Source organism: Anas acuta, chromosome 8 (assembly GCF_963932015.1).
Source record: "Anas acuta chromosome 8, bAnaAcu1.1, whole genome shotgun sequence".
Classification (NCBI taxonomy): domain Eukaryota; kingdom Metazoa; phylum Chordata; class Aves; order Anseriformes; family Anatidae; genus Anas; species Anas acuta.
The window spans coordinates 27,019,024-27,036,995 of record NC_088986.1 but is presented as its reverse complement, the minus strand read 5'-3'; the positions used below and the strand labels follow the sequence as shown (position 1 = coordinate 27,036,995).

The following is a 17,972-nucleotide window of genomic DNA, read 5'->3' as shown; positions in this document are numbered from 1 at the left end:
GGATAGTTTCTCTTTGTTGTATTCATTTTACTCAGATAGAGGTCTTAAAGAGGATTATCACAGAGATGAAGACATTAAAATACATAACTAATCCCAGTTAAATTAATTGTTTTCATACTAACATGTACCAAGGGACTTTTATGTACGGTAAGACATCTTTATGCGGTTTTGATAATGTAAATATGACTTAACATGTAAATTATGTTTAAGATTAATTAGAAACAATTTAAAGCCAAGTTATTGGTAGAGAAAATGGGATCTGACTCTAAGCCTCTGAATCAATAGTCACGTTAAATATTTCAAAATTACATCAATGACTGACATGCCAGGAGGCAGAGGGGAACTTATCTATCAGTCCCATTTGTCTCCCACTCCCTGTACTAGAATTCAGGACATTTATTTTTTTGAGCTTGCATTTCCCCATTATTTTTCCTAATTCCCTCTGCAGAACACTGAACTCTACATTGGTTATTTTGGTGTCATCAAATCATTCATCCCTTAAAAAACAATTGAGTGCTAAAAGAATAAAATAATAATTTGGTTTATTGGAGAGGATGTGCCAAAAGGTTTTTACTGGGAGTCTCATTTGCAGTGCTTTTCTTACACCAGGGTTTCAGCAGAGTTGTGACACTGATGTTATTGCTGGTAACAGTTTAGGTGCAGGAGAGCACTGTCATTCTGACCTGTGTCTTATTATAGTCTGCCATTAACTGGAGTAGTGCCATCTTTCCCAAAAAGCTGTGTGCCCACAGAGATGTAGAGCACCATTCAGTAGCAAGCAAATGCTAATTTTTAGCATTTGCTGTATCCATACAATCTGGGTTACCTGCTCAGAGTCATAAAACATCCTTCCTCCTGTACCCAGGGGCTAGTGGATCAGAGTAGCTTTTAGTTTTTAACATGAATCACAACAGCCTCACTGTCTGCTTGCGCTGTAAGAAACCAAAGCTATCCCTCAGCAATGCTTAACACATGTCTGCAATCCAATTTATTTGCTATGTTTCAATACCCATGACCTCCCAATGAAGTGGCTTTCGCCAAAAAGATGACAGAAGCATATACATCATAGGTATGCGACAGTTTCATGGTGACTGAAGTGACCGGATTTTTCCAGGAAACTTCAGAGAGGTATGGCTTATGTAATTGTGAGCATTTACTGCAAAAATCAGATTTACACTATTCAAAGTATACGGAACCCTGCCGATCTCACAGCACGTAGAGTTTTCGAGTTTTCCTAAGGAAAAGAAAATGCCTAAGTAAGGTGGCAAGTCCTTGTGTTTGTGTCTGCTATATTAAATTGAGCCTAAGTAAAAGAAAAAAAAAGAAAAAAAGAAAAAAAAAAAAGTCTTTTATCTATTCTGCTTAAAACTTATTTTTATTTTGATTTTCACTGTTTTATTCAAAAGGAAGGAATAGAAATAGTAACTGTGAGCTTGAAATCAGGAAAACTGTAACAGGAACTTATTATAGACACGTTTTACAGCATATTTTCAGTTACAGCTACATGTTTTGAATCTTTCAGTTTAACGAGCACTGTTCTGCTTTTCAAATAATGCTTTTTTTTTCCTTAACTTCACGTCTCAGTGAATTGACCTTGGAGGTCTCTTCCAACCTAGATGATTCTGTGATTCTGTGCTGTAAATTTTAGGATTCATCAGTATTAATAGGAAAGAGAGAGTAACAGGAAAAAAAGTATTTCCCTGTGCAGGTTAGAGGAAGTTGCCTGTGGGGAGGTCAAAGCAGGTACTTAAGTCCTTCTTGTGTTTCATGGGAGTATGCCACAGAGCAGAGCAGTGAACAAGGTGGAAACTCACGTTTGAAGCTCATTTCACATAGTGAATGGCACTGAACAGCCTCGTTGCCCTGAGGCCTTGAGATGGAGAGAAGCAATAACTGTAATTATAAGAAAAGAAAAGGTTGATTATCATACCAGGGCTTGTTCTATTATCGGGGTAGGTGAGGAGAAGTCTGATTAATGACAATCACAGCTACAGTTATGCCCATAGTCAGTGCTGCTAGATACAGATGTGTGCAACTTTTTCCCCAGCAGTTCTGACCATCAGTGAAAAAAGGCATAGCTTCTTCTGTACTGAAGGCACAGAGAAACATACAGCGCAGCAATCGTTCTCCGAAACAAATGTAGAATGAACAAGTAGCAAAATATTAATGTACTGTTGAAAGCCTAAATTAGATGGACATGATTCAGTGCAGCCTACAGGGTCTGATATCTTGGCAACTGATGCAAGATATTCCCAATCTGCAGACAAAATAGCCTTTGTGAAGAAGCAGAAGATTGTAGTGTGCAAGTTAATGTATCAAAAGGCCAGGAAGAGAATAATTCACTTTCACCTTGCTACAGAGGACAAGTAGCAGTAAAAGCTGTGCATTATTGGCAAGCTCTTTTTGTTGCTGTTTTTAACTCAGCCCACAGTTCAGACCTCCAGCCACCTCGGCAGCGTTCCAGCTGGAGCTGCTGACATCTCCCACCTAATCAAGTGGTGGATTATCTTGTCCTGATAAATTGGAGCCTGTGTCTCATGTAAAGTCTTTCCTGAAGTAGTTTGCTACCCTCTAATAAGATGGCAGACGTTTGAATCAAGCCCCAGAGCTTGTGGTGCACTGTTTTTTCTAATGACTTTTGGTGAAGAGTGTCAGTGTTTTAAGGGAACACAGTGCTAGGCTGGGAACAGAGTTAAGCATGCTTAATTTCACATCCAGGTGAAAGGAAACATGAAGCTGTACCGGGTACTTTTTCTTACGGAGTACATAGGGACTATACTGCTGCCTTCAAAACATTTGACCTAATATTACTTCTTTTATTAACTGAGCTCTTGAGGAACTTTCTTGATTTAAAAAGAAATTCTTTCTCATTGTTGCATCTTTCTAAGAGTCGGAGTTACTGAACAATAACACTTTCTTACTCTTCCCGGTCTTTGTGACTAGATTGCTGGTCCAAGTCACCCACACACACTACCAAAACTTGCCATATAAGCTTGATGCAAGAGTAAATAAGTTATTTTCTGTCTCTAAAACATACGGAGGAAAATGTTTACATTACAGAAGCAAAGGTGCTGTATATGTGTGTTTGCATGTATGTTTAGTTTAACAGGTCAAACAGACAGAATAAATCTAGTTAAGATAAAGATTTACGATAAATCCTTGCAAGCATTCATTTCTTCTTTCTGGGTTTCACTCCTGAAGAAAAAGCAGCAATTCTCATGCGCCACACACAAAACACCTTCATGTGGCACAGTGACTGTACTGTGCCTCTTGTAACGCTGTTTTGCTTTTTTCTAGGGGAATCCCTACATGTGCAATAATGAATGTGATGCGAGTACCCAAGAACTGGCTCATCCTCCGGAACTGATGTTTGATCTTGAAGGAAGGCATCCCTCCACATTTTGGCAGTCCACAACTTGGAAGGATTATCCAAAGCCTCTTCATGTTAATATTACACTCTCCTGGAACAAAACCATTGAGCTGACAGATAACATAGTTATCACTTTTGAATCTGGCCGTCCAGACCAAATGATCCTGGAGAAATCCCTCGACTATGGACGAACATGGCAGCCCTACCAATATTATGCCACAGACTGCTTAGATGCTTTCCACATGGATCCAAAATCAGTGAGGGATTTATCGCAGCACACAGTCCTAGAAATCATTTGCACAGAAGAATACTCTACTGGGTATATGACAAATAGTAAAATAATCCACTTTGAAATCAAAGATAGATTTGCTTTTTTTGCTGGACCTCGGCTTCATAACATGGCTTCTCTTTATGGCCAGCTTGACACAACCAAGAAGTTACGAGATTTCTTTACCATCACGGATCTGAGGATAAGATTGCTTAGGCCAGCAACTGGAGAAATATACGTAGATGAGCAGCACCTGGCACGCTACTTTTATGCAATTTCAGACATAAGGGTATATGGAAGGTAAGAGAATACGAACCTTTAGGAACAGGCACGTGTGTTTGTTTTCAGAGGTTATGCAAAACTGTTTGTTTCCCCAGATGTGACAACAGTATCTACAATAATGTGTTCATTGCCAATCAGGCTCAGTTGGTGTGTTTCTGATAGTACTAGAAGCTTCTGACTCAGTGGTACTAAATCATGGGGGTTTGATGTCACTAGCCTGGGAAGTCCTAGATGTTGGGAAGAGAACAGTATTCACAGTTTCTTACATCAGCTTAGGAACTCACCTTGACATTAGGACACTTTTCAGGACCTCTCTTTCTGTTTTTATACAGTTGGCACCTAATCTATTGGCAGTTAACTAAAAGAGAGATTCTGTTCTACTTTTTTTTTTTCAGGCCTTTAATGCAAGATATGATTGATACAAGAGCCCTTGCATGGACTAGGGCAAACTGTATACAAACAACAAAGGCAGCAGAGATGAGAGTCCATTCCTTGTACTTTAATTAGCTCTGAAATACAGTGAAGCTGAAGTAGAATGAAAAAAATGGACAGTGTTTTGGAGAGCATAAGACTGATTTGAATATAACAAATATTATTACTCATCTGGATTTAAGACAGATAATTCCTCTGTGGCAAGCAGTGGCTGGTATCAGGTGTCATAGACCCAAAAATAATATCAATGCAATGACATCCCTATCGGGAAATTTTCTTCCCAACTCAAACTAACAATTGACTGATGACCTCAAGCAGAAGGGTGATATCCTTAACATGTCTTGGATGACAATTTTTTCAGAAGAAACAAATGGGACCTGCTCTATAGTAATTCGCCCAACTCGCAAACATACTTTTTTCCTTTTCTATGTACCTTTTATAGAATATTTCAAATCTTCCTTTTTAAAAGCTTTATTTTTTTAAGAGAAGATAGATATCAAAACAAACAGACGAGCTAATGTATCCTGAAAGGCCATGGTATTTTTTCCAGACACACAAATGATAGAAAATTAATAGAGACAGTGATTATTTAAAACACTAGGGTTTTATTTCTATTACTCCTGTAGTGAGCTTGCCATTTTCTATCTCTTTTATACAAGCCTTTCAGGTTCCTAGGCATTTCCATGATATACAAATAGATATCTAAAATCAAAATAGAATCAAATTACTCTGAGGTAATCTATTGAAAAATATTCCTCTAAGTTTATACAAATGAAGAATTGCTGCCACATGCAGACTTGACCATGTAAGCATTTTTGTAGGACCATAGCTTTTGCATGTGGTTACAATGTTGTGTCCAAGATAGTGTTTGCAATAGTTTAGTAATACTAAGTATACTTCAGTAATACTAAGTATGCCCAGTATATCCAAATTAACAGGTCTGTTCTACTTGATGTGTATCCTTTCCCCATGTAGCTCCAAATAGGTTACATGTACGGAAGGATTATATCAGAGCTCAGGATTTTAAGTTCCTTGAACTTTAAGAAAATGCTGTTCCCCATTTGAAAACCCCAGAATGCTGGAACTTGGTCTGACCTCAATTAGACCATCAGTGCCTTGTGAAGAAAGCATTTAAGGTGCATAAAGGGTGCAAATTAGAAACAGAAACCTTTCAAACATAATTGGGGTACAGCGATCTCATGACAAATTACTTATAAAAATGAAACATAGCTGTACAGAGAACTTATCTTTTGCTGATGCTTGTTGTTTAAATGCTACAGTAATTGGATAGGCGTTAAAAGAATCATCTGATATGTAATACTATCTCACAAGATTAGATCCATGTGGGTTCTTATCACTCTTCTGCTAGTGAGAACAGCTCTTCAGGGATTTGGGGTCCTTTCCTTCAATATATAGTGAGCCCTTCTCATTAAATAATTTATGGGCTTGCTTATTGCTAAGTACGCATGCTCTGATTAGTTGTTTGCACCAAAGGCAACATGCAGTAGGCCACTGTCAGCCAGTTTGGGTTATTTTTGATCTCCTTCCAGAGACTTTATAGGGTCCCCCTGAAGAGTCTCCAAACCAGCATTGCAGTCCGTGCCCTCCCTGGTGTGCCCTGGGCGGTAGCAGTGGGCACTGGAATTGTGACTGAAGGGAGGGAGCAAGGGTTATAGGAGGTTTTGTGCCCATTTCTGATTCAGCTGAACTTTCCGGCCCTTTCACATTAATCTAGGATGTTAACTGGAAACCAAGGTATAATAATTTTTTGCCACAGTGGTTCATATTCAAGGCTTTGAGACATAGGTATTTATGTGCTTTATTAGCTGGACCAGACAGGATTCCACAAGGAGGGAATACAAAGAAACGATGCCAAAGAGCTTGATGTGGTGGGTGAGTGGTGCTAGAAGACACATTTTGAAGCTAGTTCTTTTGCTGGAGAAACATAACCTGTAGGTTAAATATAGTTAAAATCACCAAAGTTCATAATAGCACATTTCTAAAGGCAGCATAAAATTTAACTTTTTCACACTGTATTTTAAGGATGAGTGCCAGTAAAAAACATCTACCTTAAAGCTGCCATATTTAAAGTACAAGATGCTGGGTTAGTTAACACTTCACAATGAATTAAAGGTAGGAGATTTGCTCCAGTTAATATATGGTTTGTTTTGTCATTGCTTTGCACTTTGGTGTGAAGTAAGCCTGATGTATGCAGCATTAGAGATGAAAATCTGTGTGCTCTTGACGAAGGCTTCACCTCCTCTATTACCACTTGTTTATTCATCTTCAATTTACCACTTTCTTTGTGTGTTTATTAAGATGATGAGAAAAGGGAAACCTGGCTGTTAGCAATTTCAGCAAGCCCATTGTGCTCACATTAGTCAAGAAACCTAATAATCCACGTGAACTAATTCTGACTTACTGATGGTCTGCTTTACTAAATCAGGGTGATTTTTTCTAGTGAATAATGGACGATGTAGTGTGCCAGTACCTTAATTAAAGAGAGCCTCTCTTAGTCTTGATCTCATTTTAATTTACAGGGTAATACTACAATAATATCACTAATGGAAGGTACATTAAAGGGCATCAAGTAGCATTAACTGTATTAAATTATGGCACTTGTGTTAATTAACTGCTGAAGCAAGATGGGCCTAATGGCTAGAAAGGTCGACTAATGCATAAATAAAGTCTTCTGGGATGGGAAACTAGGAACGTGTAGACATTTCCCCCCTCGCCTTGTCTCGCAGCAGAGACTCGGAGGGCACCCCATGTGGCAACCCCAAGAAGGCTCCTCTCCTCTCACTGCGTGGGGCGACGTTCTGCAGGCGCCGCGTACCCCAGCTGCCACGCGAAGGACAGTGCTGACAGTAAGCTGCAAGGCACAGCACTCGTTTCATTTTGTAGGAGAAGTTCACTAAAATGCTGATAATAATTCCTTTGAAGTCAGGCAAAAGATTCCTAGCAGATTTTGGATCAGGCTGCTAACGGTTTAACCGCATTCATTCCAAAATATTTTTGGTTTAACTGTTACGTTGTCAATAACGTGCACATTTATGCACCATAAATTACCTATGATTTGGGATGACAGTTTAAAAAAAAAATGCCCCAGTGGGTTACAGAATGAGTAGCTAGCTAAACCAAAGAAAAATCTCCTCCCATATTGTTCTTTCATGATTAGTTTTTGATCTAAGAGCCAACAGTTTCTTTTTGACACCAGAAGACCCAGCCTCTATACAATGTTATTAAGCCCTTCGGAATTTATTTTTATACTCTTCTCGCCTTGAAGCTTCTGTATTTAAGCTCCAGGGTTTTCTGACCCTGTCTCAGCTACGCTTGCAGTTCCAGCAGTAATAGAAACCTCTAACTCGCAGTACATACGTGAAAAATATCCTCAGTTTTAACAGTTTCTTGCTCTCACATTATCTCTTCTAAATTTAATCCGCCTCAGAATCGGAACAAATTACTCTCAGGGAAAGCATATTTGCTACTTCAGGGCTTGTTTTTTGTTTTGATTTGTGGTTTTTTTGCCTGTTTAGTCAGCCTGCCCTGCAGTCCCCTGTGACGGAGGGGCCTGCTCACTGCAGGCACGTGGCCTCGTGCCCTGGCCAAGCTGTCGTTGCCCCCGAGGCCACCCTTAGCCCATGCCCGGGGCTGTCCCACGCCACCCCTCTGTGGATGGATCAGTTGGGTTCAAGCTGGTGCACTCTTCTGGCACTCTTTAGATAACGCTGAAGGAATGTCCTTCTGTAACGTACCCAAAAGCAGACCTTTGCCCTGTGGAAACAATTATACATAGCAGTGCTTTAGCTTTAGCTATTTTTTTTTAAACCTTTTAGCTTTAGGTTTTCATTAACACCCAGCTCAAAATCAGACCGTCATAGGAAGATGTGTCAGCATCATGCTTTCAGCTTTGTTTTGGTTTGTTTTTTTTTTAATCAAACCAGATACCATTCATGTTTCAAGTATATACTTACTGTACTTGAATACTCCTTTGTTTTACAAGAACAGTTGCATAAGCAGCTTGTTCTCCTTTGAGATTTCCACTAGTATTTGGAGTGAATCTAGCAATTTCTCCAATTAAATTATAAACTCATTAGAGAATAGGGAAGAAAAAGAAACTTGTGTATTTAAGAGCATGTCAATTTATCTTTAACTCCCAAGTGCAATTAGCTTTTTTAATATATCTACTGCGATATGTCACTAAGGAAAATGGTCCTTCACTTTCTGTAAACAAATCTTGGATCATCAGGAATTGAAATAATTAAATGGTTACTGTGTTTATTCACACATTAGCAGTCTCCAATGGTTTACTCTGTATCAGTGTCCAGGAAAGGTTTTGCTCCTGCTCATGTTCAAATAATATTAAATAATATTTGGTTCCCCCTGCCATCTTGGTGACATAAGTCCTGGCAATCAGCCCAGTCTCGTAGTGACCTGAAGGGGAGTGGAGGAATAAGTCTGGAAGGCTGACAAGGCCCTTAACTCTGCTATACACTTTTGAAACTAGTGGATTTAAATCACCAGATTTCACTTACCACCTTTCCTCATTTGCATTTGATCATCTTTTTTTGGCCTGTTTTGCAAGATGTCAAGTATTTCCGTACTGATCTCCCTCATCTGTCTTTCAAGGAAGCCCCATATCCTGCAGAATCAGTGTGTCTGAGGAGAGGAACCAAGCTTTTTTTGTAGTATAATTCATTTTGCCATTGAACATTAAAGAAGTAGAGATGAAACTCCTGATGAAAGAAATGAGAATTATTTCTGTATTACTTTGTATGCTGAAAAGATATCCAAAGAGCCTTTCTGCATAAATTTGCCGATTCCAAAATCTTGCAAAAACTTTCTTCCCTTTAAGCTTTTCATTTCAAAAGATTTCAATTTAATGCAAACACTGAAATAAGCTTAAAGATCTCCTGGCTCACATATACAAATGGTCCCTGGCACTGGGATGTCCTTCAGCTTGAACGTAAAGCTGGAATGGTGCAACATATCACCGTGTTCAAAGTTTTACATTTCTCAACTATTCCACAAGTAACAGGGACTACCAATTTGTTGGGTTGGTGTTTGGTTTTTTTTTTCGCTTTGGTTTGGTTGCTTAATTTAGCATTCTGTTCCCTTCTGCCAGTATCACCAAGGTGAGATTTCCTGCAGTTATTTTTGTCTATTTCTGTACTTAATTACACATGCTTAGGAACTGATTTTTCCTGGACACTGATCAGCTTATGAAATGTCTCAGAAGGTAGTAGCTGAACCCAGAATAACCATGTGCTTCTTCTTGACACAGGTGATATTTCTGTTTCTCTGCCAATCTCTTTTGTTAGTTGTCAGAAATGAGACACCATTCACCTGTGATTTAGGGAAATGTTTGAAACTATGAGAGTAATTCCCAATGAGTTCCAATGAGTTTCACATAGGAGGAGTGAGAGAAAACAAGTGAAGGAAAGGAAGGGAGGAAAGAAAGAAGGAAAGAAAGGGGGAGGACACCAGTGAGGAGGCTGTCGTGGCTTCTATTTAAAAGAAAAAGGAAAAAAAAACAGACCTCTTTTTTCATTCTCTGCCATCTTTAGCTAATAAGGCAGGACAGTTCTGCTAATTTCAGGGGAAGTCTGGTGATGCAGTCACACGGAGACGCCTATTCAGAAGACTGGAAAATTAATAATAAAGGCCAAGGGCCTGTAGTCTTGTTCATCTGAACTGTTACATGGGGTCTGTGAACACCCATCCTCTCCTTCGCTCTCGAGTTCTTCTCCAGGATTAATGCACCTCAGCAGTACCAGTGAACCGTGCACAAAGGGAATCATCGTGATTCCTACACAATCTCTGAGGGCTGTAATGCAAATGAGTCAGCACCAGAGAGCCTCAATAAAACAGATAAAACATCTTGTTAACTGGGCTGAACAACACGGGAAGTTTTTAACACCACTGTAATTCTGATTTCATAGAACATGATATGCGAAAGTATGAACAGAGCTACAGGGAAAAAAAAAAAAGAAAAAAAAAAGAAAAGAAAAAAGAAAAAGTAAAAAGCAAAGCTCTGAATTTAGCAGGCAGCAGTGTGGTAGGGGAAAAGGAGACAAAGGGTTACACTGCAGGTAGAGTTCCCAAGAGAAAGTCTGGCTGCTGATGCATCAGGAAAGCATAATGTGAGCTGCAGCCCTTTGCAGGAGAGCAGGCCGTGTTCTGGTTAACTTTGTGGGATGTGGTAAAAATGAAAGGATGCTGAAAGGCAAAAGGCATCCTAATGACATTAGGATGGAGCAGGAGCTGGAGAACGTCTCGATATACTACCACTCCCATATGAGACCACTTAAAACCAGACTTCTAATTACTGCAGTCCATGGAGTTTTTGGAGCTTTTGGAGTTTTAGTCTAACAGCACCCGGTTATTTACTCAGCACTACAGACCAACTTCTGGCAAGTAACAGTAGCAATTAATAAAACGAAATATCTCATTGGTATGATCTTTATGCTGGAAATACAGCCATACTCAGGAGTAACAGAGTTCTACTTCACTGATGATTATTTTGACATTTCTCAGGTGATGACCACTATTTTAACATAAGCTTCAAAACAAACAAAAACATTCCAGGAAGAGGCTGATAACCCATTGCCTAAGGCTGTGGTTTAAGGCTGAGAAGGCCTTGGGACACTCTATGGACAGTGCAACACACATGGTACATACACACGGTACATACACGTGCCAGTATCCCAGCACTGGAGAGCATTTTTCTGAAGTTACACTCTTTCTTTGAACCATTTAGTCTTTCAGCCAACTTGATGGTTATGCAGATATCAATAGCGGTCTGCTTCTTCCTTGTAAACCTCCTGGAAGACCTTGTGGTCAAGTTCTCAATTGCTTTGATTTTCACCCTTAAGTCCATTTCTGTCTTTAGATGTGCTGTGCAGTGTCTTTTCTCTACCATGAGGAATTCCCACTTCCACCTATGCAGGCACGCATTGAGCTGTAAATGAGCCAATAGCTGATGTACCAGGATTTATAAAGTACTTGGAAATACACTTAAGAAGGATGGGTAGAGAAGCACAAAGGATTGTTATAATCTGTCCTCCCTGTCCCATCACTCATGAAACAGCATAACAGGAGTACCAGTGCGAGTGTTGATGATAACAGCGCTGTCCTGGTGACGGAGGGACACCGTGGCTCGTGTCTAACTGACATCAGTATTTCTGTTACATTGCACATTAAACCTATTAACAACCAAAAAGATAAAATCTGATTACAATAAGGATCTGTACGTTGAGATATGCGTCTTCACACTCAACTAATTAGTTGGCACTGACTGTTTTCACTTTGCTCGGTGACATGTGGTATATAAATCATTACAATATGTTAAATGCAAATGGCTGGTAATAGGATAACCATCTGCTCACTGTTGGAAAGTTTGCAGAGGAATGTAGTAAGCTGTACTTCTAATAACGATGCTAAACTCACATCCCTGAAATACCAAATATCTAAAAACAGCTGCCTCCACTGATGCCAACATTACTAATACATCTCTTGCCCTTTTCATTTTCAGAAGTAAACTACATATTGTAAGAGGTAATTTTGTTCTTCAGCATGAACTTGACTTCAAGGCTAGTGCCTGTAACATTAATGTGAACCACCATATCTCGGAGGCTCATCTTTTTCTTAGATTGCGTTGAGTGCTTTTGAGCATCCAATAAATAATCAGGCTGCCCACTCTTCTCAGGACACCTTTTCTTCCACCAATATAATTAAACTTTCTTCCTCCCCTAACCCCTTCTGCCAGGCCCTTTTCCAGGGATGACATGATTTTGTACATGATAGATCGTTGGCACATTGCTGTCTGCTAACGTATTACTCTAGAGACCATCAAAGAGTGCCTTCCATCTAATAATCTACCATGCCCTACGAGTGTTAAAGATCACCACTGCAAAGAGGGATCAATTATTTTACCACAGACATGTATTATCAGAGGCTGTCACAAACCTTCTTAATGAGCATTTCTGGATACCCAAGTGACAAAGTAATGCATCGGAAAATTAGTAGTGGGACAAGAGTGAAGGACTGCCTGCCAAAGTGGAGGCTGTGCCTTCAAGCTAGAGCGGCTCCTTCTCTCCTTACCCGCTCAGTCATCTGCTGGTCAGGGTCACTATCACAGTGCTTATGTGCTGGCTCCCCCATCAGTAATATATTGCATTATCGCCTATCAGAGAGATTAATATGTTCACATACTGAATTCCCAAGACATGGCTCTCAGCAGTAAAGAAGCCGAGGAATTAATTCAGCTCCCACTGACTGAATGGAAAAGAAGGTTGTGCTTTCATCGTAGTCAGATGCTAGTGCTGCCGTGGCTTTCTTAAGCCACTTTGGGAGGGAGGGGTTGCTGTTTGTTCGGGCGTTACGTCTGCCATGGAGGTGTCTGATTTAAGATTGTGCTGCTAGGGAAGCACCTGCAGGGGAAGAGGCTGCAGGAGAGCTCATTAGCCCGGCAGTTTCTCAGCCCCTGGATGAATTACACAAGAAGATGCTTGCTCTACAGGGTCTCAGAAACCTGCGGCTTTGTGTAGGTATGCTGTCCTGCAAAGCTACCCAAGTTTAAAGAAATGTTAAAGGGAGACGTTTCTGTGCTAACACGTTTTCCTTTGTTGCCTCGCAGAAAAAAAGGAGCTGTCTGAAGGCAGCACGAATTTGGTGACTCCATTTTGATTCACAATGAACACTTGCCTGTTTCAAAATGGGGTGTCTGCACTTTAAAGTTATCTGGAGCATTTATAGACAGAGCTGGTGGGATGAGTAGCACTTTATAATACCTCAAAGGCATGGTGCCAGCGCTGGGAATTCGATAAGCTGGGGTCCTCAATTGGATTCCAGCAATGGTCACAAGTTTTAGGAAGCTCTCATTTTAAATTGCAAGCAGGGGAAAAACAGGATTCTTTCTCTTTAATTGCATTAGTTTTATTGAACTGAAGCATTGCTTCAGTTCCCAGAATGCTTTATATATATTTTAATGCAAGTTACCAGAGACAGAACAGTAGCAGGACTGTTTATTGTTTCTGACTTTTATATTTGGTAAAACTGATGTTATTCATTTTCCCATTTAACTCTCTCTTGCATTAAGAATCTTTAGTTTGGGGGACGGTGTTTATCAAAGTCATTATAAACATATTAATTTCGACTTCTTTGATTTGGTGATACTTCTATATCGTTTTTGTTCAGTCCTGTTCAGAACAGCCAGGCCAAGCCAGGCAAACACGAACTGGACTCCAGGAACCTTCTGGTCGCCCTGTGCACGAGAGAGGGAACATTAAATTCACGCCCTCGGTAGACGAGCCTTTAGGTTTTATTTGATGTATGCTGCTAGCATTCACTGTGACACAAATGTCCTGGCAATCGGATGCTTTCCATCTGTTGTTTTGGGGGAAGAGGGAGGGTCATTTGAGAGGTCTGAGGTTTTTTTAGCCTTGCATACCTTGGCTGCATTTCTATAGCCTCATCACATTTTAATTGGCTCTAGATCTTCTCATTATACTTATTGAACTGTGGGGCGATTCTCCCTTGCTTAGAGCTAGGGTTGTGGATTTTGCCACGTAAGCACAATCAGGAATTGACTTGAAAGAACATTTCAAAACGTTATCATCTCCCCCCATCAGAGCACAGCACAGCAGTTCCCCTGCCCTTCAGCACAGCAGGGGGAGAGGAGCAGGCAGGAACAAGGTGCAGAGAGGGCAGGTGGGACAGGGGACAGAGCTGCGATATGAGAAGGCATCTGTTTTGTCGGTGACCCACTTTGGGAAACCCTCCTTCCGCACCACACATAGCTCCAGCTGCTCATTTCGAACCGTTTTCACTTCTCTCTTTGGTGACCAGTACTCCTTCAGTGGTATCACATGGGAAATCGCTGCCCGTGTGGCTCAAAAGAGGCGTGGAAACCTTCATCAGGAGAAGTAAAAAATGAGATGTGAGGAGCAGAGAAAAGGGAAAGACAGGAACATCTCAATTTTCAGTGATAAATAAACCTTTTATTCTTTGTCAATGCAGAAAATTGCTTGTCATTTAACAGGCATCATTAAAGACACTGTGCTTATGGAACCATGCCTTCTTTCCTTTGAATGCTCCTAAAATAATTCTTCCAGCAGGACAGCAAAACAGCAAGGAGCCAGTTACATTTTTAATCACTCATGTCCCATAGGAATTGCAGCCTGCCAGCAAGGGCAGCTCTTTCCCCTTTGCAACACAGGAAAAGAATTGAAAGATGGGAAGCTGGGTTCCAGAATGGTTTGTTACAGCTATTAATGAGCTAAAGATCAAAAAATCTGAGCGTCATTAACTGCTAATGTTCTGCCACTGAAAATGTTTAACCCAATCCACAAGCTAGATGTGAAAAAGTGGATTTCATCCCTTTTTTCCATTTTTTTTTCTTCAGAATCGTGAATGGGGACTAGAGAAACAGTTGAATGAAGAGAACAGAGAAGTATAACAACTTTATATTTCTCTTCCACTGTACATATCTCATAAGGAGTTTTAATACTGCAGAGTCCTTCCCCACCCAGACCAGAAAGCAGTATTTTACCTCCCATCAGTTAGCCACTGCAGAGGTAACCTTCAACGTGGTGATTCTTCCCTGGATTCGTCCTCTCATGTGAATGACGTGTACGAACATCACATCTCAGATTTGGTATCTTAAAATATACCTTTAGAATTTTTGTGTTTGTTTTTACAGATACAGAGCCACTATATTGAGAGATCAGATTTTGCAATTTCTCTTCATTTCAATGGCTACTCTTTGAGAATAGTGCAGGCTTTGAGTTTTGTGGTCTATATGTTTGCTTGTCTGTTAATGCTTCATAAAATATACATGCTTTAAATAGGAGAGATGCAGTAGAGTGATACCACCAGAATGACAAACGGTTGCAAGTCAATTCCAGAAGGATACGCTTTTAACACAGTTCATACTCTCCTCACTGTGTGGTCATACGCAGGTTTTGACTAACAAATGCACAGTTAATGTATAACTGACATTCAGCCTGCCTGTGAGTGGTGGAGAGGAGAGATTTATGCTCTGCTTCCTCCCCAGGAACAGCTTCTGCAATTTAACGCGGGCTGACTGTGCTGTAACAGAAGAGAAGCCTTTTTGAGAATCGTGCAGGTATTGCTGCAATACCAACGTAATTAATGGAACATAAAGCCCCAGTCTCAATGCCCCATACCCAGGCGCTTCACCATAATTCATAACACACAACATGTGTACTTCTTTATATCCTCATACGCTTAGCACATTAAAAAAAAATAAAAAATCAGCTGCTATAATTGCATTAGGCAAGCAGGACAGGTGTGAGGAGCAGGTGAGGCTTCATCCTAAGAAACTCAAAGGCAGCAGCCAAGAGCATTCGTCCAGCCTCGCATCCACACGAGCAGGTGCCAATAAAGCAGAGAGCGGGCGATGGCTGTTCTGGCATGGGTTTTGCTGGGGTTCTCAATCTACAGAGCATTTAACTTGAGAGGAGCCTGTTACAAACTAAGACCATTTGAAAAAAAAATAATCGTTCTTAATCTTCAGGGGTAGGCTCAGCACCCAGAAACCCAGAGATTATCATGGAGGAGTAAAACTGAAACAAAACACGAGTGTTTTCCATAGAAGAAGAATGGAATTAAGATGTATTCTGAAAGACACAGTCAGCTTCTCTTACATGAAGTTTGGACAGATGCCAGAAGCTTGTTCCCTCTGTGATATGATTATATGGCCACTAAGTCATTTGGTTCAGCCAATTTGCTGTATATCATGATAAAACTGCATATAGCATAAAACCCACAAAGTTCTGCCCTTTCCCTCTCCTGAGGTTTTCTGCGCAACATGAAAGCAAAGAATAGTTCTACCAAGACCTGGGTGAACTCCTGTGTAATCCTCCCCTCCTGGCTCGTGTAGGTCACTAGGCGGAGATGCTGAGCACATACAAGAATAGATGAGGAAAGACGAGGAGAAGTAATGGTGGTGACAGGAGGTCATGACTGCTGTGAGCACCATCCTAAATCCCAGTGGAACTGTCTCCTTCCTCCTCCTTTGCAGCTCTCAGTGTTTGGCAGCGAGAACACTAGCACTGGAATACATCAGACACAAACACCAACTCCTTCATCCCCAGGAGGATTGCTTATGAAAATATTTCCTAATAATGTGGCTATTATCCTTTCCTTTTTCTTTGTTTTTACTGGCATAATTCAGAAGCTTTCTGATAATTATGTCCGCGTTCATTAAGGATAAAGCTCTGCAATGCAAGAGTTGTTGTTAGGGCCTCACAATGCACCTTGTCTCTTCCCGCTAGTCAGGTCTTCAGGGCAAATCCCTCTTCTGCTTTTCACTGGATGGCAGCTTTCTGCCAGTGTGCAAACAAAAAAGGAACAGCGGTCTTCTTAACTCTACAGTCTGAAGAAAGCCTTAATGCCAGAAGCCATCATTCACTATCTGACCATGCCCCAACAGGATCCTGTCCTTAGTGCATCTTTCTAGATCTACTCCTCACAATATACTGCTGCTTTACAAATGGGTGCAGGTAGGCATCCCGGTATTAACGACAATTATTTTTTTCTTCATATCTAGGTTCTTCCACTGCTTACATCTACTAGTTCTCTGGTACTGTTCATTAGAGCTACGTGTTGTTTATTTTATTTTATTTTATGCGTATATGTATACACATACATTTTGCTCCCAGTTTAACTTAAATATACTGTGAGAACAGAAACAACCGATAACATTTTCCACTGGAGTTTGCGTCTGAGGAAGCCTGCATAACATTTCAGGGAAAAGGATAAAGTTTGTGTAGGATTTCAAAAGCTGTGTTGGGCAAGATAAAAGTGCAATGGTTGATTCTTCAGTATAAATACACACTGATTGTTTTTTGTCAGCAGTATTTCAGCTTGCCCTATGACAAACTTACATTACTCATAACTTGCAATCTATTCCTTAACTTTTCAGTTTTAGTTGTTTCCTAGGGAGAGAGGGGAAGAGAGAGAATGTGCAGAATGTGAAGGGAAGTATTGATTTGAGATATTTAAAATGTAAATTAAGTTTTTTAGTTCTTCTGCTATATCAAATACTGCAGTCATTGGATCAAATTCAAACTTCTCTGTCCAAAAGGTGCTCCTGACCCCTCTGTGGACAGTTCAGTTTTGCTCCAGCTTCTTTCTTAACATTCTTTGATTTACCCAAAATTTATTAAACAAACATGAATAATAAATATTTCAGCGCACTTGAAGGCCAAAAACTATTGTTGTTTTATTTTAATCTGATATTAGGTCACAGCCTTAAGTCCCTGCTTTGAAACTACAGGTCCTTTGTCACTTAAACTTTGGGAATAATATCAAAGCAGTATCATTAACCTCATTTCACACAGACCTGCACTGTCTCCTGTCCCATGGCACGTGAATCTGAGGCGAGGGCAAGTTCTAAACCCACGGGCAGAACTGTTCTGGCACTGGAGGAAAAGCGGTCAGCACTGGTGGTGGTACTGCAAGCAGCAGGTGGACGTGTGTGCCCATGAGAGTCTCCTGCTCATTGCTCCAAGGCCAACACCAGAAGCCAGGTCTCCTCTCCCATTCCCTACCTGAGGTCCGTGCGCTCCTTTCCAGCTGCATCTAATAAATGAA

The 17,972-nt window shown here is 40.5% G+C and overlaps 1 protein-coding gene and 1 long non-coding RNA gene across 12 annotated transcripts in view; one reads left to right on the top strand and one right to left on the bottom strand.

Moving 5' to 3' along the window:
• The window catches only part of NTNG1 (netrin G1), a 160,286-nt gene that overhangs the window by 68,076 nt on the left and 74,238 nt on the right, over positions 1–17,972 (top strand). For all 7 annotated transcript variants that reach the window (XM_068690355.1, XM_068690359.1, XM_068690358.1 and 4 more), the window contains exon 3: positions 3,298–3,938. In XM_068690355.1, coding sequence (XP_068546456.1) covers positions 3,298–3,938 — 641 coding nt within the window. The remainder of the gene's footprint in view (positions 1–3,297; positions 3,939–17,972) is intronic.
• Positions 10,801–17,972, bottom strand: part of LOC137860286 (uncharacterized) — a 31,609-nt gene continuing 24,437 nt past the window's right edge. For 4 of the 5 annotated variants that reach the window (XR_011098805.1, XR_011098808.1, XR_011098804.1 and 1 more), the window contains one exon: positions 10,801–15,443. This is a non-coding gene — a long non-coding RNA (uncharacterized lncRNA). The remainder of the gene's footprint in view (positions 15,444–17,972) is intronic. The other variant, XR_011098807.1, reaches the window with a different exon arrangement.